The sequence below is a fragment of the Lithobates pipiens genome, unplaced genomic scaffold, assembly GCF_037356315.1.
Source record: "Lithobates pipiens isolate NorthernLeopardFrog02 unplaced genomic scaffold, aLitPip1_a1.2 Scaffold_16, whole genome shotgun sequence".
NCBI classification, from domain to species: Eukaryota; Metazoa; Chordata; class Amphibia; order Anura; family Ranidae; genus Lithobates; species Lithobates pipiens.
The window spans coordinates 203,482,507-203,510,210 of NW_027507748.1; the positions used below are offsets into that span (position 1 = coordinate 203,482,507).

Genomic DNA, 27,704 nt, shown 5'->3' on the forward strand with positions numbered 1-27,704 from the left:
TCAGTTAGCGTGCACTCTACTTCAGTCAGCTGTACTGTACTGGGCCAACCATAAGCGGCCAAGGCATTCCCTCCTCCACAGCTGTACATTTACAGGGGATGTGCAGCTGTAAGAAGGGAAATTCTTTCTGTGGCTTATGATTGGCCAAGCAAAGGTGAAGGCCTCATGGCAGGCTTCCTCATGAGGATTCAGATCAGGATCCAAACATGCTTAAGCTTATCCCTACTCGCAATATATCCAAAGAAAGCATGTAAAAAACCCCAAGCAATCTAGTTAGGCTGGCTGCAAGGCTTCACTGCTGCTTATCATTACAGTAACTGATTGTTCCTATTTTTTAGACTCCACCATTGTTTTTATTTGGCCCATAGTTCCACTTTAATGATTAACCACTTGAGCACCAGCCTGCAATACAACCCCTGGCAAAAAGTATGGACTCACCACTCTTGGAAAATGTTCATTCAATTGTTTTATTGTGTATAAAAATTTTTTATCGCAGACATGCCTCAAAACTATTTTCATTTAACATTACAACCTTCTGGCTTTAAGAAACACTTAAAAAATAAAAAAACAACGTTGCTGGAACTTGGTGCCGTTCCAATGAAATGTATAAAGACGACTGCCTGACAAAAGCATGCAAATTACCACAATCATTGATGATATGGGGTTGCATGTCAGGTAAAGGTACAGGAGAGATGATAGCCATTAAATCTTTTTATAAAGTTTTAATATATTGAAACTTTGGACACTTTTCTTATTCCATCAATTAAAAAGATGTTTGGTGATGATGACATCATTTTTCAGGATGTAATTTGATGCAGATGTTTGTTTTAGAATTACAAAGTACATGGTGATTCCATGATATTTTCATCAGAAAATTTCATCAAAAATCTGAAATTTAACAGATAAAGATACATGCAGGAGGCATGTATATCCTCATAGATAAACCCCTATGGCAGTAGTTTAGAAAGGATGACATTGGGTTTACATCCACTTTAAAGTGGTTATAAACCTCAGACATGAACTATGAACAAATCATATCCCTCTATAATGTGTACCGTTCTCAATTAGGAGTACTAAGTGTAATTTATGTCTGCTGCTTTGTTCCTCTGCTATCAGCATGAATTACTTCTGAAAGGTTTCCTGACACCAAGAGAAAAAATGTGACAGGGGAAGGATATCCAGCTGATTGACAACCTCAGCTATGTTCCTGTGTGCTGTGTGAAGGGGAGGTGGGGGTGTCCCTTCTATTCAATCAGCTCTCATGCCGCGTACACACCATCGGGATTCTCGTCGGAAAAAGCTCTGATGGTTTTCCCAACAGAATTCGGCTCAAGCTGTTTTGCCTACACACGGTCACACCAAATTCCAATAGTTTATAACGCGGTGATGTACAACACGTACGACGGGACTAGAAAAAGGAAGTTCAATAGCCAGTAGCCAATAGATTCTGTCTCGTAGTTGAATCTGAGCATGCGTGATTTTTGGCTTGTCAGAATTGCATACACACGATGGGAAATTCCGATAGAAAGTTTTTCTGTCAGGAAAATTGAGAACATGCTATCAATTTTTGGCTGGCGGAAATTCGGACGGCTAAATTTCCGATGGAGCATACACTATATACTATATATCATTTTCCGATGAAAAGCTCTCATCTGTCTTTTTCTGGCCGGAATTCCGATCGTGTGTACGCGGCATTAGAGTTCTCCTCACTGAGCTCTGCTGAGTGTTACTTCAGCCCCCTCCTTTTTTTCTTTTTTTTTAACTCAGAAAAGCTTTTAAATTCAGCACTTTGAAGGGATGTAGGGAAGAGAAAACTGCAGATAGAAATGTACTATTAATTTATAAGGATTTGCTTCATCTCTGTCTATAACCTGAGGCTAGACACTTCACTAGGTAACAACCACTTTAAAATAAAAATGCTAGAATAGTGGAACACACCTAAAATGGCCTTCCTTTCTTGAAAATTAGACACCCCAAAGTGAGTTCATTTGTTGCCACAGTTTTTTGGAAAAGAAGAAACATGCTGGTACTAAGGGGGTTAAACATGGAGCTTGAGAATGGCACACTAGATACGTTATTTTATCACATGTACCCAGCGCCCCTCGGATTGGTTGGGTATACAGCAATTACCAGAAGAATGACCCACCTGACGGCTATTTATCCAGTGCCATTTATGTACAGCACTGGGTAAATAAAGGGCTGCCGGTCTGCCATTGAAAACATACCACGCTAAAAAAATGGTTAAGGTACTGTATGCAGTGAAATTAAAGCGGAGGTTCACCCAAAAATTCAACCTCCACTTTTCGGAACCCCCCCCCCCCCTCCGGTGTCACACTTGGCACCTTTCAGGGGGGAGGTAGGTGCAGATACCTGTCTAAGACAGATATTTGCACCCACTTCCAGGCAAAGACTCCCACGGGAGTCTATGCCTCTTCCTGTCCCAGCTGGGACACACACGGGTCACAGAGACAGTGCGGCGCATTCCCATGCACCGTGCTGCTCACGCATGCGCAGTAGGGAACCGGGAAGTGAAGCCGCAATGCTTCACTTCCTGATTCCCTCACCGAGAATGGTGCCGACAGCAGCCGAGAGATTGCTCGACCTCAGCTGCTTTTTTTGTGTTTTTCCTGTTGCTCAATAAAAAATATTTAGGCTTATTACCTAAAAATGCATGCAAATTGCTTCATGGATTTGCATGTGTACAAATGCAAATGTATTTCAAGCAGAAAAGCCCATTCTTTCCTTTGTGACTGGTTTACATCAATGTGATTTTTTTTTTACAGGATCAATTAACAGCTGTGTGTGTTACTATGCATTCTACAGTGCAGGCGCATAATTATGGGCCCTAGTTTTTGAAAAACAACTAAATCATACTACGTTTTAATTAGGACTGTTACTGATTACAATTTTTGTGTTCGATTAATTGTTTTTTCTTTAATCGATTAATCGACTAATTTCGATTAATTAGAACGCACATACAGATCCAACTACTTTTAGCTGATCTCCTTGCATTGCAACTCTGCATTAGTCAGTGGTAAATGTGGTATACAATCACCCGACACTAGTTCGTTTCCACAATCCATGACTTAACTTCACAGTTTGCACAAATACGTTTTACATTCAAACTGTAGCACTGACGTAAGTCATTTTTTTCCCCCACAGTAGTGTGACAATCCCTCCACCTCTGGTCTAACTAATCACTCTCACCTTATGGCATGGACCCCTATACAAACAGGTGGTCATGCAAGCGGCTATCAAAAGGGTTAACACGGACCATAAACTTCTCTCACGTCTCCTTAGATCTCAGCAAGAACGCCAGGTCATGGGTAGAAAGAAAAGATCTAAGTGCTTTTTTTTGATCGATCAAAAGAATTTTGATCGCTCAAAAAAAAGGAACGATTAAATCGAGGAATTAATCTTTAATTTCCACAGCCCTAGTTTTAATCCAATGTAGTTGCATTTTGCATACTTTCTGACTGGTATAGTATGCTAAACCCTTAAAAATGTAATAACTACATCTCAGGTACATATACCACTAGTTGAAAAACTCTACAGTACAGTACAGTAGTCTTAGAACCCTTTCACCCTGGGGTGGTTTTCAAGCGATTTAGCACTAGAAATAGCCTCGGAAAACCGCTTCCCATTCATTCCAATGTGTCTTTTTACACTGGGGAGGTACACTTGTGGGACGTTCCGAAGAGTCCTGCAAGCAGCATCTTTGGGGTGGGTTGGGAGCGCTGTATTTAGTGCTCCCAAATCGCCCTGCCCATTGGAATGAATGGGCCGTGCTTTCAAACGCCTTAAAAGTGCTTTGAAATTGCCGCAAAATGGGAGTTTTTAACCCTTTTTTGGGGTTAAAAGTACCCCGCTAGCTGCCGAAAAGCAGTGCAAAAGCACCCCTTAAACAGAGCTAAAGCACCACTAAGACAAGCAGCTCTTTAGCCCTAACAACCGACACATTAGCGCTTAGTCAGTGAGATCAGTGTGAAAGCAGTTTATACTGTTGTTTTATAAAATATGTATCAGGGTAAGCAAGGTATGTCCTTGCCCCGTTTTATTATTATATGTTATTGGCAGTATCTACATATGCAAAACTGTGCCCTACTTGTGTTCAGGTCCAAATATTTGTTTTACCAATTTACTTGTTTGTGTTTACACTGTGTTTTGTAAGTAAAATAAACAATTTTTTTTATTTATTTTGTATAGAAAGAAAAGAATATGTGAATATTATGCCAAAGTCTTTGGTACTAAAGAAGCATTACAAGTAAGTTATTAATATGTTTTAAAAATTGTTTCTACATAGCTGTAGTAACAGACCTCACATTGTGAGAAATGGTTTATATTTATGGTTTTGCTCATTTTAGATTTCAGAAAAAAAAAATATCTGCCCTTGCAATGGTCCCCCAACGCAACACAGGGGTTACCTGCTTGGTATGTCTAGGGGAGAGTTGAAGAGGTTCTACCACTCACACCCTCCATCTGCCCCTTTCCTCCTCTGCCCAAAGCTTAATTGCTTGGGTGGAGCCTACCCATCATCATGTACAATACAGGGACATAAACCTCTATTGTTTGCCGAGGCGGCTGGAGTGTGACTGGAGCCGATCACAGCTTAAAGAGCAGGCTGCAGAAGACTGGTCACATCACTGTATAGGCCCTACTGGACCGAGATATGGTAAGTATTTACTCCTTAATGAAAAAGAAAATAATTTGGGACTTTAGATGAGGCCTCTGAAGTAGGAATCAGAGGTACCTCCATCCCGGCTTTTGCGCAGCAAAAAAAGTTAGAAAGGGTTAGGACTTCGAGTGAAGAATGCAGTTGGAGAGCAAGGAGGCACTGAGGGTTATCAAAATTAATTTTATTCCATAAATACAACATACAATACAGTACATCACTGGCACAGAGATACATTGTGACCTGCAAGCCATCTAAAGTTGAGTTGTGTAATTTATAATATGCAATATAAATACGTAAACATAAGATACGATTGTATATGACATCCCATACATTAGTGATAAAATAGTCACTGACTGTAAAGGGTTGTCCAAATATGGAATAAAATTTATTTTGATAACCCTCAGTGCCTCCTTGCTCTCCAGCTGCATGCTTCACTCAAAGTCCTAAAGTATTTACTCCTTAATCCTCAACTCCCAGACTAAACAAGCATTTGACTCAGAGGAGCTTTAAGAAATGCTTTTTATATTTGTAGAAAAACTTTATATAGATGACAAAGGGAACCTTTAAGACGGTCCTGGACTATCGTATTTGCTTTACTACATTTCTATTGAGATACCACACACAGATACTGTGTACATACATTAGACTTCTGTTCACATCAGAACTGCTTTCTCCCTGGGAAGTAAAAAGCAGCTTGATACAGCTTAGTAGGAGAACAATTGCAGGGTAGAAGGAGGACAACCTCAGGTGAAAGGCACCTGTGAGGGAACTCTCAAACCTATCTCAAATGTAAGCTGGAACATCCTGCATGTGGCACATTGACACAAGCACCTGGGCTTGGGATTGTCCATTAGAAAGCGAAATGCTGCTCTAAACCAGTGGTTGCCAACCAGTGGTCTGTGGACCAGTGATGGCCCATGAGAAAATTGTTGTAGTCTCCAGCGCTTCTGCCACAAATCAATATTGTGGCGAATGTATACCGCCCAATGTTTTTTCCAGTGTTGTTGTCAATGTGCTTTAACATTCATTACTGTCAGTGCGCATTGATACCTGATGCCTCCCCTGTAGTTCCAGCTCCTGTGAATTGAGAGGAAGGCTCCAGGAGTAGTGCAGAGAATGGGAGCTGAAGAAGTAAGGGACTTCCAATGGAAGCGCTGATTTCAGACTGTGGGAGGGAGCATGGATCTCAAGCACATGGCTGGATAAGGAAGTGAGATCCAATGATGAGTCTGTGTAAGGCAGCAGTGTGATGCAGAGTGCAGCGGGGGGTGTCAGAGCCGGAGCATTGTGTGTATATAGTAGCAGTGTGATCCAGCGGGAGGGAGGCAGAGAGCCAAAACATTGTGTGTCTAGGGCATGTAAAATTCATGTTAGTGGTCCGCGGGATTCAAAATTATAAGTTTAGTAGTCTGTGATATCTGAAAGGTTGGCAACCACTGTTATGAAACTTCCTAATTGCGGTACCCCACACTAAACTGAGTATTAACACTTTCACAGTACCAATTTGTAAAAACAAAGGTTAAACATAAAACTAATGAAATTCCATCAATGAATGGAGGCTTCCATACATAGAACAGTTTTCTATCCTGACAAAGCTTTAGTGCACTGCATTGTGCATACACGGGAGACTCCCAACACGCCAATGAGTACTAAGCCCTAGTAATATAGACTAGGTGTAAAGGTAAGTTGTTATGCATTATTGGCCTGCTTATGTAGCCTGCTAGGTGCTGCACTTTACAGTGGACCCGATGGCAGTTATACAACTCGATACAACCTTGAAGTAGAATTAAACCCATGAATTCAACTGTTTCCCAAAACAGATACATCCAAGGCATGATGTGAATGATAACTGTCATAGTTGCTCTCAAGTGAACTGTCAAGCCATCAAATGGTTGGTGTCATAAATGATCACATGTGCAGCCCCATGGTAACTGCAGACCAAACAGAGTTTAATATGGCAGCTTCCCTGGATGTAAAGGATAGGAGAGTTTAGTTCTACTTTAAGAGTGATTTTCATTTATTGCATTCTAATTGAGACTGGAGTCTTTGAGGAGTGGGCACTTTCTCTGAAACATGCTCTCTCCTATATGGCTTTACTAATTACATTTTGTAACCCTGATACCATGATTAGATATCAGGTACCAAAAGACAATACCACATTTTAGCTACATAGTGGAAATTGTATGTAGTTACACTGTTTAGGAGCTATTTCTTGGACCTACAGGTAAGCCTTAATCTAGGCTTACCTGTAGGTCAAAGTTGGTTGTAAGGGTTTACAACCACTTTCATGTGGCATTCCAAGCTTTGCCCTAAGAAAAAACAACTCCAATCTCATGGATGCCAAAATAAACATACATACAGTAAGTCATTGTAGGATCACAGAGGCCATCTGTCTAGTCATACACTGCTGCACAGTTTTTCTTCATGCTGCCAATTCCACATTAATATAATGACATTAACTTGAAAATGCTTGAAAGCAAAACAGTATTATATGATTGCTGTCATACATACACTTCACAGAGAAAATCAGCCTCAAAATCTTCCCCTGTCCAAAGCACAGTTAGAAATTGTGGACAATTACATTTAAATTTGTATGGGTTGTTTACAATCCTCCAGATAGAGTTTTTATTGAATCTTCAAATTTTCACATAAGTACTTCAGCAATGCTAAGAGATGGCATACTTGATCAGTGGTTCTCAACCTTTCTAGTGCCGTGACCCCTTGATAAAAATTCCAAAATTGTGGGGACCCCCAACGGTAAAATTATTTTTTTAGTGTGGGTTGTCAGCACCCAAGGCAAGACAAGTAATTTGTGCCCCTAACCTACAGATATTTAGTGCTGCCTGAGTCCCCTCGTACAGTGTTAAAACCCCTTATGGTATGTTTTAGGATGCACCACTCTTTGCCCCCGTACACACGGTTGGACATTCCGACGGAAATACGGCCATGTGTGGGCTCAATCGGGCTTTTTCCGTCGGAATGTCCGACGAACAAAGTTTGAGAGCTGGATATAAAATTTTCCGACAACATGATCCGATCGAACTTTGTCCGATCATTTGTAGAGAATTCCGATCGGACAAAGTGCCACGCATGCTCAGATCAAATTACGAAACCAAAGCTATTGGCTACTAATGTATTCCCGTCGTAACGAATGAACGTCATCACGTTCCAAACGATCGGATTTTCCGACAACTTTGTCCGACCGTTTGTATGCAACACCAGTTTAGGACAAAATCCGTCAGAAAAAATCAGACGGATTTTGTGGTCGGAATGTCCGACCGTGTGTATGGGGGCTTTCTCTTTGTTCTCCTTTCTTTCCCATTTATCTCTCTATCCTAATTTCTTGTTTTCTTTTTTTCCCATCCCTCTCTCTAGCCATGTTTCTTGTTCTTTATCTTATGCTTTCTCTCCCCTTTTCTTTGTTACTCCCCCTCCTTTCCTCTCCCTTCCTTGTATCCTCTATTTTTATTCCTTCTCTTATGCCTTGGTGGGGGGGGGGGGGGGGGATGAGTGGCAATGCTGGTGGGAGTTCTAATCAGCCAACTTAGGTACTCTTGATCAAGGTCATCTGTTGATTTAAGAACTGTAGTGGGAACTTTTAATGGCAACTATAATCACAGGCAATGTTACTCACTGTGTCTCCAACTTTGTAATGTCTCGTAGCAGTGACACCTATGTCGAAATCAGGAGATAGGGTCTCCTCCAGCCCCTCCCACTTCACATTCCTCACCAGTCAGCTGATCTCTAATCTCTGCCCCCCAGCCATGCCGTGAACTGAGTGGGCGGCTGCGAATAGACTGAGTGGGCGGCCACAGCCAGGGACAGCCCAACTGGGCAGCAGCAAAAAGGCTGGGAGAGCGGCGCGGGCTTCAGGAACAGCCCAGGATTCAGTGACCCCTGGCAAATCACCTTTCGACCCCCAGGTTGAGAACCACTTTTTTATTGAGGAAAATAGAGTAATACAGTCATTTGACAGTACATAACACTTAATAGATGTTATGGGTACATTTATGAAAATCAAAATGGTAACAAAAAGAAAAAATAAATACAATTTTTGAAGCATCCAAGAAAAGATTAAACGAAATACAGGCCATCAATATCTGACATAGCTTATTTTGTTAGATGTGGGGGGGAGGGTATATCTGAGTGTTATAATTTTGTAAGGTCTGGCTACCCATACTGGTGTTCAATCTTGTGTTAGTAGGATATTTCTATGAGATTTCCAGGCATTCCATCTGCAATCGAATAGGTGCATTTTATCCCCTAGCGTATATAGAATCCTTTCCATTAGCATAATGGATTCTATTCTGTGAAGAATGGAAGACAGGGGAACTGTAGGGGATTTCCAATGTAGAGCAATGGACCATAGAGCAGCTAAGCAAATAGTGTGGATAAGACATTCTTCGTTACGGAAGACAACCGGAATTGATGCTCCAAGAAGGCACATGGGGAGTGAGCTGTATAGGTGTACCGGATATTGCTGACGCTATGGCCATCACTCCCTTCCAAATTGGGGAGAGCTGACCACAGTCCCAAAATATATGGCTAAAGGTACCTGGGAGTTGACATCCCCTGAATCATAATCTGGAGGTCCAAGGAAAGATGACGTGAAGTCTGGATGGGGTGTAAAACCATCTAGTCAATACTTTATAAGCCATTTTTCTAACAGCCAAGGACTTTGAAGCTTTGCGTAAGTTATCCAACATCGTGTTCCAGTCCCCTGAGTCAAACTGTTCATTACAGTCAGACTCCCATTTACATTTATATGGTGGTTCCCCTGGGAATCCAGTAGATAGAGCTGATTTATAGAGAGTAGAAATAAGACCTTTTCCCCTGGGGGGGTCATGGCAAATCTGTTCGAATGTAGTGGGGGGGGGGGGGGGGGGGTTGATGGTGAGAGAGCCAAGTGGGAAATATAAAAATGTCTTATTTGCAAATAATGGTAGTATAGTGGAATCTGTTGTTGTGTGCGGAGGACGTCGAATGTAGCGAAGGAATTACCAACCTGCAAGTCAGCCAATGTGACCAAGGAGTTAGAGATCCATCAAGAGAGACCTTCTGGGTGTTTGAATGCTATAGTGAATAAGGGTTCTAGAAAGAAAGAGCTTTGAGGAGCAGGTGATACTAGGTTGAATTTACTTTTATAGCGGTTCCACAGTATAAGAGAATGTGCCACTAGGGAATTTAGGAAGGTGATTTTTTGTATAGATTTGGTGGGGGACCAAAGTATAGAAGAGAACCTATAAGGCTTGATGGACTGCGATTCAAACCTGACCCAGGGTACATTGGAGAAATATTCCACTGGGCAATCTGGGAGAAACGAGCGGCCAGGAAATAGAGGCAGAGGTTTGGTAAGCCCATCCCGCAGGTCGTTTGTGAGTTATACAGAACATGTTTAGAGAATCTAGGCCGCTTGCCCTGTCAGATAAACCTGTTAACATCTTGTTGCAGCTTATCTATTAAGGTTTTGGGGATAGGGAAGTTATTCATCTTTTTAAACCTGCAGCTATTATTAAAAGAAAGTTGGGGGAAATAAAAATAACGAACATGCATACTCACATAGATGGCTGCAGTCTGATGCTGCAGCTGTCCCTTTCCGGCACTACAATCGAAAACTGAATGATCAAAGACCGTTGAACGCTCAGTTTTTGGGTCCGGTCTGAGAACAGAGCAGTGACTGTCAGAAACTGCTCTGTGCTTTGCCCCTCCATATAAAACAATTCCATAGCTCAACTCACCAAAGTCTGCTGACTAATGAAATTAACCTGTCTAACCATCTGTTAAAAGCAGGGGTTTAGTTAGCACACATTTGCAAACACATGTAAAAGCTGCAAGGCCTTGTCACGGCACCCTGTGTTGCTTGCAGTCCTAACACTACAAATTATAAGTGTCTCCACAGTGGAAGCACATACATGGAATGGATAGATGTGGGAAAGGTGAGCCTGGAGACTGCCCAAGCCCCCTTAAAGGAACAGGAGCACACTGGACACCCAGCAAGAGCACAATGGCAGCAAAGATGCCCAGTGTGTCCCCGGACCATATATACAAACAGTAACAAAGAACTGGCCACTGCTCACACCTATAACTGGCCTTCACAGTGAGGAGCCCATGGAGGGCATATACATATAAAACAAAGACAATTCCATAGCTCAACTCACCAACCAGTCTGCTGACCAACCAAATGAACTTGTCTAACCTTCTGTTAAAAGCAGGGGTTTAGTTAGCACACATTTGCAAGCTCAGTTCTTCGGTCCGGTCTGAGAACAGAGCGGTGACTGTCAGAAACTGCTCTGTGCTTTGCCCCTCCACTCTGGAGCTCCAAACTGTGGAGGGGGCGGGAGTGGCTGGCTCCGGCTCTCAGCAGCGCAGCGGCGGATTCCGACATTATTGTTGGGATCCTTGCAGAGCCTGGATCAGCTGATTGGCATTAGACTGCTGTCGGCTGAATCTGGGTCACAGGAGTGCAGAACTAAGTACACTCCCATGACCCACAGGAGAAGTATGGACAAAAAAAACTTTGGCCATACTTCTCCGTTAAAAGAATCCTGCCATGTAGGTCTTTGTTCAGGTACTAACAACTGTCTCTTAACTGTTCCCCTGCATTGTCACCCTGTATTTCAAATCCTGGAAGGTAAAAGTGCAGCATTCAGCCCCCCCTGCCTGCAGCCTGCAAAGTCTATGACAGGCTGACATACACTGTACTAATGGCCAAAACACAAAATACCCGCATTCCACAATAAAGACAAAATGTTATCCAGTTAGGGTTTAAATCTTTTAAACATTCACTTTAAAAACCGAACATTCTTTACAGCTTTAGTAAATTGCCTCTTTTGCTCTAAGATTATGGATTGAGTGTGTTTTGCAATGTCGACCAAATTCTGGCATACATACAAATACATATAAGGAGTAATACTTGACCTTTTCCTCTTTGGCACCAGATAGTGGGTATTGCACAAACTTGCTACTGCCTGTTATCCTAGGCACACATATCATTCATAAATAGGTGTTTGAACAGGTAAACATGTCAGTTAGCACTTGGTTTCACTGTTAGATTACCTCATTCTCTTGTTACTTCCCAAAAAGCAAACATTTATTTGTAACATTAATCTTGTGCTTTTACTTTATTGTTTATCTGATATCATTTTGAGAAAGTTTTCATATTTAATCCTGTGTTTTGCACAATATTTCATGTACAATGTTGTTGCCAATAAGTAACACACCTTTTGCTTTCCTGTTTTCCTGCTAAACAGCAAAAATCGCCTAATGAACAACTAAGGTCGCGTACACACGGGCGGACTGTCTGCCCAACTTAGTCCGCCGAAACACATTTGAGCGGACAGTCCGCTCGTGTGTGGGCTTCAGCGGACTTTTTCAGCGGACAGTCTGACGAACAAAGTCTTACGGAATTTCCGTAATATTGTCCGTCCAAACTTGGTTTGAGCGGACAGTCCGCCCGTGTGTGTGCCAGTCCGCTGTACTTTCGAAATGAGCAGACTTTTCCCGCCCGGAGTAAAGTCTGCTCATTTCGAGCGGGCATCCAGGTAGGCGGAGCACGCGACGGAGACGTTGCTGACCCCGCCGCCTGGTATGGACTTAAAGGTGCCCCCCAAGTCCACAACAGACCCTTGTCCGAGCACGCTACCCGGCCGGCCAGGAAAGGGGGGCGAGCGAGTGCCCCCCTCTCCTGAGCCGTACCAGGCCGCGTGCCCTCAACATGGGGGGTGCCTTGGGGAAGGGGGGGCTGCGCAGCCACTTATATAGTGACAATGGGGCGGTGTCACATGGTATATGTCACATGGGTTGATGTCACATGGGGACTATGACATCGTAAGGGGGCGGGGTCACCATGTGACACCAACCCATGTGACATATACCATGTGACACCGCCCCATTGTCACTATATAAGTGGCTGCGCAGCGCGGCTCTGGCATTCTGGCCGGAGAGATCGTCGAGGCAACATCTCCTGGAGAAGAAGAAGAAGAAGAAGAATGGAAGGCGGCGACAGCGGCGACAGAAGACCGGGCCACCGCCTGTAAAAGAGCTATAAGAAGGCGCGGTGGCCCGGCAGAAGAACCGAAGAGGGGGACAAGACCCCCGAAGTCGGGAGAAGAGGCCGGCGGCGGGGAGGAAGAAAGCCGGACTCCTCTGCTAGCAAAAGAGCTACAAGAAGATAGCGGAGGAGTCCGGCGAGAAGACCCCCCGAAGACGGAAGACCCCCGGAGCTGTGCAATAAAATATTTTATCTCGTGTGTTGTGTTTTTTTTGGGTACTTTTATTTTACAGGTGAATGGGTAGGGGTACATTGTACCCCATACTCATTCACATAGGGTGGGGGGCCGGTATCCGGGGGCCCCTTATTAAAGGGGGCTCCCGGATTCCGATAAGCCCCCCGCCCGCAGACCCTGGCCGTTGGTTGTCGGGAAGAGGCCCTTGTCCTCATCAACATGGGGACAAGGTGCTTTGGGGTGGGGGGGTGCGCGGCCCCCCCTTCCCCAAGGCACCCCCCATGTTGAGGGCACGCGTCCTGGTACGGCTCAGGAGGGGCGCTCGCTCGCCCCCCCTTTCCTGGCCGGCCGGGTAGCGTGCTCGGACAAGGGTCTGTTGTGGACTTGGGGGGCACCCCCATGCCGATTCTTTTCGGCGTTGGGGTTCCCCTTTAAGTCCATTCCAGGCGGCGGGGCCAGCGACGTCTCCTTCGCGGGCCCCGCCTACCTGGAGACGCGCTCGAAATGAGCAGACTTTTCTCCGCGTGTGTGGGCGAGTCCGTTCATTTCAAAAGTAGAGCGGATTGTATGGCGGACTTAGTCCACAGTATTAGTCCGCTCAAAAAGTGCCGTGTGTGGGCAAGTCCGTTCATTCAAAAGTTTGGACGGACTGTCTGTCGGATTGTCTGACGAACTTAGTTGGCCAGACAATCCGCCCGTGTGTACGCGGCCTAAGGCTTTTTGATCAGCAACCCAGATAGCAAGGATAATTTGCTACAAATCGGTGGCAGTGTTGACGTCTTGTTAAATTGCTGCACGTTTTCACTGCTAAGTTGTACACTTGCAGAGCGCTTGAAGCACAACTTCTAGTTGACACGTTTCCAATTTGTAGCAAATTTGCATGGCAAGTCTCCAGCAAGAGCAAAGTTGTAGTGGTGAGTCTACAACAAGAGCTCTGCAAGTCTACGGCGTGAAAATTCAGCCACAGTGACCTCTGTGGTAGGATGACTATTGTACAACATTGCTGCAAGTTCTGGCTCGGTTGACTTGCAGAATGTTTGTGAAGAAGGTTGATCTGGAGTCATGTAATGCGGACTTGCTGCAATTGTGCAACCAACTTGTGAAGCCTGGCAAGTCTAGCAATAGCTTGGCAAGTCATTTTCAAACTTGCAGCACAATTGCTTGCTATCTGGGAAGGCTGATTAAAAAAAGAATGGATTCTCCCATACACACAAGCCAGGTGGATAGAGAAATCTTCCTTGCTGTGCTACATTATTCTGACAATGGGGACTCCTCTACTGTCAGCATACACTAATTAGCACTGAAGTCGATTTGCTGCGTGCGTTGATCGAATTAAAATTTTCCAGCATTCCGATTAGAGAGAAGCCAGTCATTAGATCTAGTGGGAACCTCTATAGATGAATCGAAATTCGGCTGGTCCTTTCCTGAACTGACCCATTTTCAACCCATCTGTGGCCAGTTTAAATAGTTTATACAGTTTGCATTGAGGCCACATGATTCAGACTTTTTTTTTTATATTAAACAAAAAATGTAATATTTCATTATATGACAATCCCATTAGCACAAATAAATTAAAATATCAACAAAAAATTTTCCGTGAGAACAACAGTGACATAAATATTAGATGATTTATTTTTTTTATAGCCTGAAAATACAGAACATTGTGATGCAAGTAACTTGTTTTGTAATCCCACGTAATGGAAATTGATGTACTCAGATTAGAGTAAAGTCCTTGGATGCTTTTTCTTGGTCTCAGCCATTTTCAGCTCCATGTATACCGCCTTGTGTAATGCAATTAATCTTACTTGAAATCAATATACATTTAATATATTTTATTGCATTTTAACTTTTAGGTATTTAATTTGGACTGTGGACATTTATTTCTGGCTGTAGAGTACATTTTCACTGTTAATTTACATTTTCAAGTCTTATATTCAGTAGCAATCGATGATGTTAGAAACCTATGCAAGCATCAAGCCCTGCAGATAAATGTTACGGCAGCCTTAAAAAATAACAGTTTTCTTTTCTCCTGGACTAATATGGAAATCAATACTTTTTTTTACCACATAGATACATTAAAGGTGATCCCTGTAGATAAAAGGAATAATTCAAAATGTTCAAATACATTTTATTTTAGTTTCTACCTGCAGTAGCTACATTAAAGGGAAATGTCTTATCGAAATGTTTTATTTGATGTGATCAGATTAAAGTGAACCTGTGCTTTGCCAATGCAGGGCAAAATAGCACGTCCACTTACCTGTCGCCTCTCCAGCTGCGCAGTTACCCGTCTTAAGCTACTGGGAGTGAGGAAAAAAAGGCTTGTGCAATTTTCAGATCATGGCATTCTATTCCCTTAAAGCCCAATTAAACCCTTGCTATGTATTTCTGTAATGCAGTCTGGATGCATATACAGTAAAACCTTGGTTTAAGAGCGTTTTTCAAAACAAGCAACATTTTTTCATACATTTTGACTTGATATACAAGTAGGCGTCATGTCACAACAGAGTATAAAAGAGATGAGAGGTGCCTCTAAGCCCTTGTACACACGGTCGGACATTCCGACCACAAAATCCATCTGATTTTTTCCAACGGATTTTGTCCGAAACTGGTGTTGCATACACACGGTCGGACAAAGTTTTCGGAAAATCAGTTCGTTCGGAACGTGATGACGTTCGTTTGTTACAACGGGACTACGTTCAGGCTAGTAGCCAATAGCTTTGGTCTCGAAATTTGATCTGAGCATGCGTGGCACTTTGTCCGATCGGAATTCTCTACAAACGATCGGACAAAGTCCAATCGGATCATGTTGTCGGAAAATTTTATATCCAGCTCTCAAACTTTGTTGGTCGAACATTCCGATGGAAAAATTCAGATGGAGCCCACACACGGTCGGATTATCCAACAACATGGTCTGATTGGACATTCCGTCAGAATGTCCGACCCTGTGTACAAGGGCTAAGTGTGGCCATATGGTTACATTTAATGAAGGTACAACATTTAGAAACTCACATGGTTGATGATTAAAACAGACACATCCAAGTATGCAAGCGCCTGGGGTAAAGCTGTCCACATAGACCATCCTCCACAACGCCATCGATGTCATCCTTTCTACACTGTGCTTCATGGGCGCTTCAAGCCCCACTCTACTGCAGGGTAGTTTTCCCGGTCACAATTGCAGAATGACAGCGGTGAGAACCATTGGTGCAGAGGATGATCTATGTAGACAGCTTTACCCCAGATGCCTGCATATTTGGATGTCTCTGTTTTAATTATCAACCTGTGAGTTGCTAAATGTTGTACCTTCATAAAATGAAGGTGGGATTTAAGCTAGCCATAGATGGTTCAACACTTGGGCATTTCAGCAGGGACTGGCAAAGATTTAGGCAGGTTTCCAGCAGCACCCCCCCCCCCCCCCCCCAGCCAGCAGAATACAATAGCTCTGACTGTGTTGATGGGGGAATTGCCCACACCATCTATGGCCAGCCCTACTATTAAAGCAGATATGGCTTCTTCTTACTTATTTGCGGGTTGCATTAAGCACCAATGACCTTATCTTATTTGCTCTTTGCCTGTGTTCCTTTCTTATCAGTTACGTTGTTTTGAGGACCACAGAATCCTACCTATCTAGGTTATTGGGAAGTGTAGAGGGGGAAGGGTTCAATAGTCCTATCCTGTTTCTGTTGTCCTAAACAGTATGGTAAGTGAATATTGTTATCCTAGGGCAGGAAGTATGGAAGAATACCTAGTATCTAGGCAGAATCACCATAAAAAATAAAGGTCAAAAAAAGCCTGAAGCAAAAAAAAAATAAAAATGTACGTAGCCAACTTATTTGAGAACATTTTTATTTCTGTTTTAAATACGCCTTTAGGGCAAGTTACAGCAGTGGCAGCTGAGATGTTTCAGAAAGGCTCCCTGGACACATGAACAGATTTCTATTACTTTATCTAAGGTTACCATATAACAGATGCCCTTTCCCTGCTGCGGCTAGGTATAGAGTGATAAGATTATGACTCTGCAAGTGATGATATTATTGCACCACTAACATTAATATATCTGGTCCAGGACATCTCCTGAATTATTACTTGGGCAGCCAAGGGTGGTTATTGCAACTTAATTACACAATGTGTAATTATTGCACATTGTGTAATTATGGTAATCTACCTAGTAGCAAAGCACAACTTTTTTTTTTTTTGCTTAGGCAGATCATGACATTGAATATATTTTAAGGAAGTTGTAGTGGCATAGCGGTGTCTATGTATTTATTTGATGATTTCTATTACCAACAGCCTGTGCATTATGAAGAGAAGAACTGGTGTGAAGAACAGTACTCTGGTGGATGTTACACAGCATATTTCCCTCCAGGTGTAATGACTCAGTATGGAAGGTACAGTAAAGTGACAGCAAATATATAAACTATAAACATAAGAGAACAGTGGGTATTTCTCTGTGATGGCAGCAGGTGAAGGTTCATGATGCCAAGGCTAATAAAGGCTAATATTTATTATTTGAAGCTTTAGCCACAGGAACTGTCAGTAAGGTCATTTATGCTGGAGAATTAATAAAAATGTGTGTACATTTTTTGTTAATTTTAAGGATCTCTAATGGAGCACCCAACTGGCAATTAAATTACTTTTACACGAAGACCAATCTGTTAATATAACAAAGTACTGGTAACAAGTGTTACTTTTGCCCACCAATTCTGGCTTAGACAAAGGTTTCCCATAGATGGGCAGTTATGTCTCCAAGAATATTTCTGTTTAAAGCTGATCATTTAAGCACAATTTTATTTTAAGCATACAGTATCTCACAAAAGTGAGTACACCCCTCACATTTTTGTAAATATTTTATTATATCTTTTCATGTGACAACACTTAAGAAATGACACTTTGCTACAATGTAAAGTAGTGAGTGTACAGCTTGTAAAACAGTGTCAATTTGCTGTCCCCTCATATAAACTTAACACACAGCCATTAATGTCTAAACGGTTGGCAACAAAAGTGAGTACACCCCTAAGTGAAAATGTCCAAATTGTGCCCAATTAGCCATTTTCCCTCGTGGGTGTCATGTGACTCGTTAGTGTTACAAGGTCTCAGGTGTGAATGGGGAGCAGGTGTGTTAAATTTGGTGTTATCGCTCTCACTCTCTCATACTGGTCACTGGAAGTTCAACATGGCACCTCATAGCAAATAACTCTCTAAGGATTTAAAAAAAAAATTGTTGCTCTACATAAAGATGGCCTAGGCTATAAGAAGATTGCCAAGACCCTGAAACAGAGCTGCAGCACGGTGGCCAAGACCATACAGCGGTTTAACAGGACAGGTAGCACTCAGAACAGGCCTCACCATGGTCGATCCAAAGAAGTTGAGTGCACATCCTCAGCGTCATATCCAGAAGTCTTTGGGAAATGGACGTATGAGTGCTGCCAGCATTGCTGCAGAGGATGCAGGGGTGGGGTGTCAGGCTGTCTGTGCACAAGGCACACTGCATCAAATTGGTCTGCATGGCTGTCATGCCAGAAGGAAGCTTCTTCTAAAGATGATGCACAAGAAAACCCGCAAACAGTTTGCTGAAGATAGGCAGGCTAAGGACATGGATTACTGGAAACATGTCCTGTGGTCTGACAAGACCAAGATAAACTTATTTGGATAAGATGGTGTCAAGTGTGTGTGGCGGCAACCAGTTGAGGAGTACAAATAAAAGTGTGTCTTGCCTACAGTCAAGCATGGTGGTGAGAGTGTCATGGTCTGGGGCTGCATGAGTGCTGCCGGCACTGGGGAGCTACAGTTCATTGAAGGAACCATAAATGCCAACATGTACTGTGACATACTGAAGCAGAGTGTGGCCCCTCCCTTCAGAGACTGGGCTGCAGGGCATTCAAACATAATAATGACCCCAAATATACCTCCAAGATGACCACTGCCTTGCTAAAGAAGCTGAGGGTAAAAGGTGATGGACTGGCCAAGCATGTCTCCAGACCTAAACCCTATTGAGCATCTGTGGGGCATCTTCAAACGGAAGGTGGAGGAGCTCAAGGTCTGTAACATCCACCAGCTCAGTGATGTCATCACAGAGAAGTGGAAGAGGACTCCAGTGGCAACCTGTGAAGGTATGGTGAACTCCATGCCCAAGAGGGTTAAGGTTAAAATAATGGTGGCCACACAAATTATTGACACTTTGGCCCCAATTTGGACATTTTCACTTAGGGGTGTACTCATTTTTGTTGTCAGCGGTTTAGACATTAATGGCTGTGTGTTGAGTTATTTTGAGGGGACAGCAAATTTACACTGTTATACAAGCTGTACACTCACTACTTTACATTGTAGCAAAGTGTCATTTCTTCAGTGTGGTCACATTTAAAAGATATAATAAAATATTTACAAAAATGTGGGGGGTGTACTCACTTTTGTGAGATACTGTACATTGATTATGGGAAATGTTTGGGAACAAATTGCTGTGTCCTTACTAAATGCTGATTTAAACTGTTGTGACTGTGATAGTCCTTGACAGATGTTGGCAGTAAATTGGAAGGGCAGGAATTTAAAATAGGAAGTCCTTATGTACGCTTAGCTCCCAATTGTCCCTGAATTCGAGGGACTGTACCTGATTTGGAGCAATGTCCTTCTGTCCCTCATTCCTCCTCATTTGTCCCTCATTTTGGTCTGATCTGTATATATGTATATAAAATGCACTTTTTATCTATAAAAAAGTGTTTTCCGGCAGTAAACATTTCATCTGATTTCTAAATTGCTGCATTTGTAAATTCCAAAAGCCAATATAAAGGAATAGTCATGGTAAAAAAGGCAAGTCTCCTTTAAGGGGGCATGGTAAGGTGTCCTATGCCTACATACTTTTGCTGATAGGTGTCCCTCATTCCCATCTCAAAAAGTTGGAATGCATGACTACGTAATGGGGTTGATTTACTAAAGGCAAATCAACTGTGCATTGCAAGTGCACTTGGGAGGGCAGTCGCTGTAGATCTAAGGGGAAGCTCTGCTGAATTCTATCTTATAATCATGTACAAGCAAAAATGCTTTTTATTTTCCTTGCATGGCCCCCTCAGATCTACAGCGACTGCACTTCCAAGTGCACTTGCAGTGCACAGTAGTTTAGTAAATAAACCTAATTAAAAGGAGAAGTCCAGCCTGAGCTTTTTAGGCTAGGCTTTTCCCTAAGGGTCGCAGGAGTGCAATTCGTTTTGCACTCCTGTGACCCGTTTTCAGCTGAGAGCTGTCTGAAGTCCGCTCTCCGCTGACATCATACAGATCAGTCGAGGCAGCATGTCATCCCGACTTCCAAGTCTGGATCCGCCAGCTCCCTTGACTAATGGCAGTCTCAGCAAGCCGCTCCCCACCCCTCCACAGCTTAGCGCTCCAATGAGCATGATTCAATTTTTGTGCCAATGATCCAAACTATAATTGTTTTATGAACTTGTTTAAAGAGTAACTCCACTTTTGATGAGAAAAAAGACATTCTCCCTCAGGGTGATCTATGTACATTGCAAGGATTTTACCAAACTTTGTTGCAGATTACCTTTTGTTATTCTGAAGAAGTAGCTGTTTGTGTCCATCGCAAACTGAATTTGAATGGGAGTGACTTTATATTTATCAATCTGCTGCTGCACGTGCAGGGTTCTTATGAGGAAAGTGGCAGGGTCTGCACCTCTTTAGATGTGATTTCTTTTTGGGGTATCTCACCAAAAATTCAATTTTTTTGCAGAGGATGCCCAAAATCTGACTTGTATCTAAGGGAAAATCAATGATCCAATCAGGAAATAACATTTCTGGGGGCGTTCTGTACACCATCTGCGTACAGAATACCTGCAGGATGCCATATTGCATTGCATTTTTACAGAAAACTACAGCTCTGCAGGGTCATTTTTAATAACATTCAGTTACATTATGACTTGTGTCATAATTGTATTTGCTAAATTCTTTTTTTTTTTTATTTGCGATTTACTTTTTCCCTTTAAAGAGGAGTGGAGTGGTACTGTGTACTCTGCAATACTTGATATTGTTATTCTTTTTTTCCTTCCCTTTTTTTTGCGTGTCATATATACTCGAGTATATATATATATATATATATATATATATATATATATATATATATATATATATATATATATATATATACACACAAGTGACTGGGCGGGGGGGTGGGGCTTGTTGAAGGGAAGTGGTTTGGGGTCTTTTTTTTTCTCTTTTTTTTCTGGGTTTGGTTTAGTGTAATTTAGTTTTTGTGGTTTTGACTGTATTGTTGTAAATGTTGTTTTTATACAAAATAATAAAAAGGATTTGATTGAAAATGTAAATAAATAAAGTGGAGTTACCCTTTAAGTAAGTTGATAGTGTATTTGAAACAGCGTATTGTGTCCTTCTATGTTAAAATTTTAGATGCTGAAAAGATGTGTAAATTCCTATCAACCAGTCTTGTGATCTACATATCTGTCACATTTCATAGCGAAGCTCTGTACAATGGTGTTAATGTTGCATAACTACGTAAAAAATTATTGATTACATTTTGTCCTATCTCTGAAGTGTCATTCGACAGCCTGTTGGGAAGATTTACTTTGCTGGCACTGAAACTGCCACACAATGGAGTGGATATATGGAAGGTGCGGTGCAGGCTGGCGAGAGAGCAGCAAGAGAGGTATAAAACATTTCTCCCTCATAACTCTGAATGTGCATAGCATTAGGAAACTAACATCCATATGGCTGTATTTTTTCCATTTTGTTAGCTTAAAGTAGAACTAAACTCTTCCCCAAGAAAATGTACGGTAGTCGATTGCCAATTATACAAGGGTCAGCTGTATAGGCTCTTCCACATGGGGGCATACTACAGCATACAAAAAAGAGAGGGCGCACCAGCCTTGTGCATTATCTTTCGGATGATATTTATTAAAAAGGGTACAAAAGAAAAAATAGACTGAACTCTTGAGCTCTGAGAAAAAAGGGAGGTCCCTTCAAAACGCGTCAGTGACTTTTGTGAGCTCCTCTGGATCTCTGGAGAGTTTCATCTGCGACTCGATGCTGCTATCTTGATGACTATTCATGTCGTGAGATTTTACATTTCTGTTTGTGAGTAGTTTTCTTTTGTACCCTTTTTAATAAATATCATCCGAAAGATAATGCCCAAGGCTGGTGCGCCCTTTCTTTTTTTTCATTTTTTTGACTTCTAGGGTTCCCCATGCTTGAGGGCAGCAAGGCCTGGGTCATTGCCTATCCGGTCTGGTGGTTCGCTTGTGCGCAGGAGTGTGTTTTCTTCATGTTTAAAATACTACAGCATACTCCTGTGCGGGGCAGTGTTTACCCACACGGGAATGCACGGGTGTTTCGATCGTACCTGTGCAGGCAGACCTATTGCCCCTAAACTCTAACTGTCTGCGTTTGGGGTGTGCACCAACACAGATTTCAGCTTGGGAGCAGTGGCTGTCGGTGAAGCCTCTGCGTCTCTATTGACATCAATAAGACTGTGTATCCCCCGTGCTAAACAGGGCCACACATTGCCATACACTGTAGTGCTCCCCATATGACCGAGGCCCAATCAAATCAGTTGAAAAGCTTTGTTTTTATATTGATTTCGGTTCAGTTGCGCCTGTGCATGGCACTTAGGGACTACCTGTCCCATAGCCCAGTGCTCACTAACATTCTTGGTAACACAGGAAAGCGAAGGGAGGTGTAGAGAAGGAAAGGGGGGGGGTTACAAAGAAGCTTTCTGCTGTTAGCTGAGCTTTCCTTTGGTATCCCTTGTCATTCTAAGCAGAAAGTGGACTGTCCGGAGGGAGGAGAAATACTGGCTGTGTATTGTATGTCACTACTGTGTCGGCACATTCAACCTGTAGTTCTCTCTTGGGTGCAAGCATTTCAGTGGCTACATTCCAAGCTCCATGAAGCATTTGGCTTGAATGTAGCCCCCAAAAAACGTCCTGATAACTGTATCAATTTTTTTTTATACTTCTGTGCCTAATGTCTATTCACTGGTAACAAAAACATTTCACATTCAGCTAAAAAAAAAATGTTTTTTAAGGTGTAACAAAATCATCACACAATCAAATTAAAGGGGAATTAAGCATCTTAAGTCTGAACTCCATGCAATTATAAAACGCACACCAATTAATGCCGCTATATATTCATTTAAATATATTGGGGCTCTTGTTGACAGCCTGGTTTTCCTTTGTTTGACCTACCTGAGCAGTAAACATGGCAGTCCAGATGCAGTTTTGACCTGCTTTGCTTTGTGCTCCATGTCTTTGGATGCAGCATGTCCCATTAGGGCAGTGATGGTAAACCTTGACACTCCAGATTTTCAAGAGCTAGTAGTTCTAGGGGTGCCGGGGCAGTTGCTGATGCTGCTCCCTTTGCATCCAAACCCAAGAGGTTTTTTGTATATGGGCTATCTCAGTACTACATTTCCCATGATGCTCAACTACACTGCAGAGTGCATGAGCATCATGGGAAATGTAGTTCCAAAACATCTGGGGTTCCAAGGTTCCGCCATCACTGCTTTAGGGTGTGTTTGAACTGTAGGTAAAGCAGGTCAAAAACCGCCTTTTCTTATTATTGTTTGCAATTCAAATGCATGCAGTTCCATTTAAAGTGGTTGTAGACTCTTCCATATAGACTAGCATCAGGTGATACACATATATGAAACAAATCCTCCTTCGTAAGTTGTACCTGTTTATCATTTAATCTCTACAGTCTTCCCAAACAGACATTTTACACAGCATTTCTCAGTTCTGAAAAGCAAGGGGCGGGGATTTGAAGTCTCACGCTCAGTGAGGAGAGCTCTGAGCCCTGGTTGGAGGGATGGAGCACCCCCCCCCCCCCTTCAGAGTACATAGAGAACATGCAGATAGGAAGGAAAGAAACTCTGGAAAGCCGCACTGCCATCCCAGGTGCTGGCTAATGCACAAGTAAGTAGATAGGAAGGGAAGAAACTATGGAATCTGTAGTAACTTGTGCCTTTATTTTTCAAGTAAAAATTACATCACTCGAACCACAGCAAAAGAGAACATAGAACAAAAACTGACGCGTTTTGCACTGACAGATCCAGGACAAGGGGGGACCGGAGGAGGACAGATGGGGACTAGAGGACACGGAGAGAGACTGGAGGAGGACAGAGGGGACAGTTGGGGATGATAGGTGCAGCGGCAGGGAGAGTTACAAGCATGATCTCCCTGAATAGATTTTAAAAAAGCAGCTGGAAGCCATGGGGGGAGAGGAGGAGAAGCGGCTGTCAGCGGCTTTATTGAAATCTATACAGGAACATTGGTGCTTTTAACTCCCCCCACTGCCGCACCGATCATCCCCGACTGCCCAGGTATCTCAAAAAAAGACAAACCACCACTCCGAAGTAGCTCTTGAGGGCTGAAGCTCTGTCTCCTAGTAATGAGCTCCAGGTGCTGCCCGTGACACACACCATGAGTAAGCAAGCAGTACAAAACTCTGGGGATAGCCGCACACTGGAAAAAAACTTAAAATCCCATCTTTAATTGATTTACTCATAGCACTGATCATGGTGCGAAACACGTCAGAATTTCCTTGTACCCTGTTATTCTTTTGCTGTGGATTATTTGATCTTGTTTTTATGTGACCCACATTGTTTCAATTAAAGATGGGATTTTAAGTCTTTTTCCAGTGTGCGGCTATCCAGAGTTTTGCACTGCTTGCCTGCCCAGGTATCTCGTCAAGCATCAGAGAATTTGCACGTGTACAAGTTCTCTTGCAAATGCTCGTTATCGTTACCGATACTAATATCGGAATACATATAAACCTAATTTAAATGAATATGAATTAAAAAAATACAATCCAGTAACATAAAATAACTTTTATTGAAAGTAACACACAAACATTAGACAGAAATAAAATTAAATATAAAACTGAAATAAAAAAAACTTGCTGCACAATAATTAAAAAAAGGACTAAAAATCTATTTTAAACTAAACCCCAGGCAACTATAAATAAAATTAAAAAAGGGGGAAAGGGATTTAATGTATAACAATTTCATACCAATTTATAACAATTTCATACCAATTTATAACAGTGCAGATGTTCTTGCCACGCATTACAAGTTATGTCTGCACTTTGTTTATACTGTACCAAAGAATAAAATACAACATTGATTGATTGCATGCTACTTAGAAAGAGACAACATTCAGTAGTATGTTTTACTGACAACATGGTAGTTCATCTTTAGCGTTAGCGTTTATGGGAGTTTTTAATAAAAATACACAGAGGACACTCCAAAAATCCCACAGTGCATTCCAAACTCCCACAATGCATTGAAAAAATGGAATGCCAAACGCTAATTAACGCACGTTTATGAGCGTATATCGGCGTTTGTCGTTTTTTGGCGGAGAAAAACTGCACTTTGAGCGCAAATTTCTGCCGTTCAGAAAAAAGCCCATAAACTCCACTGCTCATTAAAGCTAAAAAATGTCCATGTGTGCATGGACACATAGGCTAACATAGAGTGGAGTTTATGGGCTTTAAAAAAAAACGCCCAAACTCCACTAAACTGCAGTTTATGAGCTCCAGTGTGCATGGAGCCTAAAGCTTTTCACCGCCAAAAAATGATAAACGCTTATAAACGCTCATAAACACACGTTAATTAGTGTTCGCCATTCTATTTTTTCAATGCATTGTGGGAGTTTGGAATGCACTGTGGGATTTTTGGAGTGTCCTCTGTGTATTTTTATTGAAAACCCCATAAACGCTCATAAACGCTAGTACAAAACGCTGTTAAAAGCATATTTTTCAACCAGCGTTTTCTGCCAGCAATCTAGCGTCCAGAAAATGCTTTTTATGGAGCTTCAGTGTGCATGGAGCCTAAAGGTATTGCACTTACCAGACTCAGCTGGTTTACACGCTCATCAGGTTACACAACTGAATGATCACAGCATGCTAGACTCCTCTCATCTGCACCAAGCTCGTAATCAAATAAAAAGGGACATAGCGTTTTTAGTACAACACAATTTTATTAATAAAATGTTATCTCACGATAATACATAATATAATATACAAAAGGATTTTTTTAAATCAAATTGACAGGATGTAATATGCGCAAAACCATGCCACATATATAAAATAGACGGACATATACATATATAAGAAACATCGGCAGACCTGATCCCTAGCGGCCAAAAGCAAACGGCACTACCGGATAATAGGCAGAGTGCTACAGGTCGGTCGATGTATGTCACCTAAATTTACCTCACCTAAAATTCAGCAATATGCACCAATGTTTTACAAGGTAACCTCAAAATAGGATCAAAATCCAACGGATTAATCAATTAATATATATACAAACTGCATATAAAAATATATATAGAAAAATCCCTTAATGCATTACAAACTAGTTAAATATTGCACAAAATGTATACATTAATATATTTAGATAATTTAAATCCTAAAAATCTACTAAATCCTAAAAATCACACCTATTGAGTCCCCTCTACATCAAACAGAGGCATAAATGGATAAATGATATTAACCGATAAAAAACATGCGACCATACACACCCAAATTCGGTCGCTTAATATCGCACACCAACCACCTATTTATTAAATGCTCACTTCCCATATACATTTATATCCTTCTGAACTGGCAATGATGACAACCCAAATGCCATATAATTCAGTGGTCATAATCTGCGATTTCCACTAAATTAAATGTCTATCTATATATCTATATATATATATATATATATATATATATATATATATATATATATATATATATATATATATATATATATATATATATACATATTTATATATATATATATATATATATATATATATATATATATATATATATATAATCACCTACTGGAATTTTACAATGAACTACCCAAATACGAAAAAACGTTTTATTCCAATTTTGCTGTAAACTAAAAAAATTTTTAATTAAAATGAAAATAACCCATAATAAAATTAACTAAAATCGCTAATAAAACTGTTTAAATCTAGTTCCACATTCATACCATTTGGATTTAATGTATCAATTAAATATATCCATTTGGTCTCACATTTGGACAATTCCCTAATCATATTGCACCCATGCCAATCAGGGTGTAGTTTCTCAATTCCCCATAACTTCAAGCCAGAGGGGTCCCTATTATGTTTGGTTCTAAAATGCATGGAAACACTGTGTTCCTTGTACCCTATTTTGATGTTATTGATGTTTTCGGACAATGTAATATATTTCAGCTTACCAATCATTAGATGTGGTGGCTGCATTCGTTTTCTTTTTTTTTAGGCTTTTTTACCTTCTGATCTGGCCAGTAACAGACCTCCGAGACTACATTCTGGATGAAGGAGTAACAGAGACACCTATAGATAGCAACATTGTCAGCCTGTGGGGAATGGAGTGCTAGATTTACTAGCTGATTTAGATACACTAACAAACTGAAGCCAAACTCCAGCTAACCTTTTTTAAGCAGTTACAGAAACAGTTTATTTTTTTTCCTTTTGGGATAAAGATTTTGAATAAATAAATAAAAGCTGATCATTGTAAGCACCCCTATCAGTGGCAAATGGGTTGTCTCAACCCTCTAACTTCTACATCTGCAAGACAGCTTGTTCTTTTGAAAAACAGACTTACTGGCCAGAACATCAAGGGGAAATAAAAGAAAGAAAGCCTAAAATAGAAAACAAATGCAGCCATCACATATAGGAATTGGTAAGCTGCAATATAATTAATCTTTGCCTTTAGATTTAATACCACTTTAAATATTTATATATATATATATATATATGTGATCATTCAGGTGAAAATATTTCTATGGGAGTTAATGGGCTTCGGTG

At 41.5% G+C, this 27,704-nt stretch overlaps 1 protein-coding gene across 1 annotated transcript in view; it reads left to right on the forward strand.

Moving 5' to 3' along the window:
* Window positions 1–27,704, forward strand: part of LOC143982305 (amine oxidase [flavin-containing] A-like) — a 191,597-nt gene that overhangs the window by 140,599 nt on the left and 23,294 nt on the right. Inside the window, exons 11-13 of the mRNA XM_077480914.1 lie at window positions 4,207–4,264; window positions 17,188–17,285; window positions 21,436–21,547. Coding sequence (XP_077337040.1) covers window positions 4,207–4,264; window positions 17,188–17,285; window positions 21,436–21,547 — 268 coding nt within the window. The remainder of the gene's footprint in view (window positions 1–4,206; window positions 4,265–17,187; window positions 17,286–21,435; window positions 21,548–27,704) is intronic.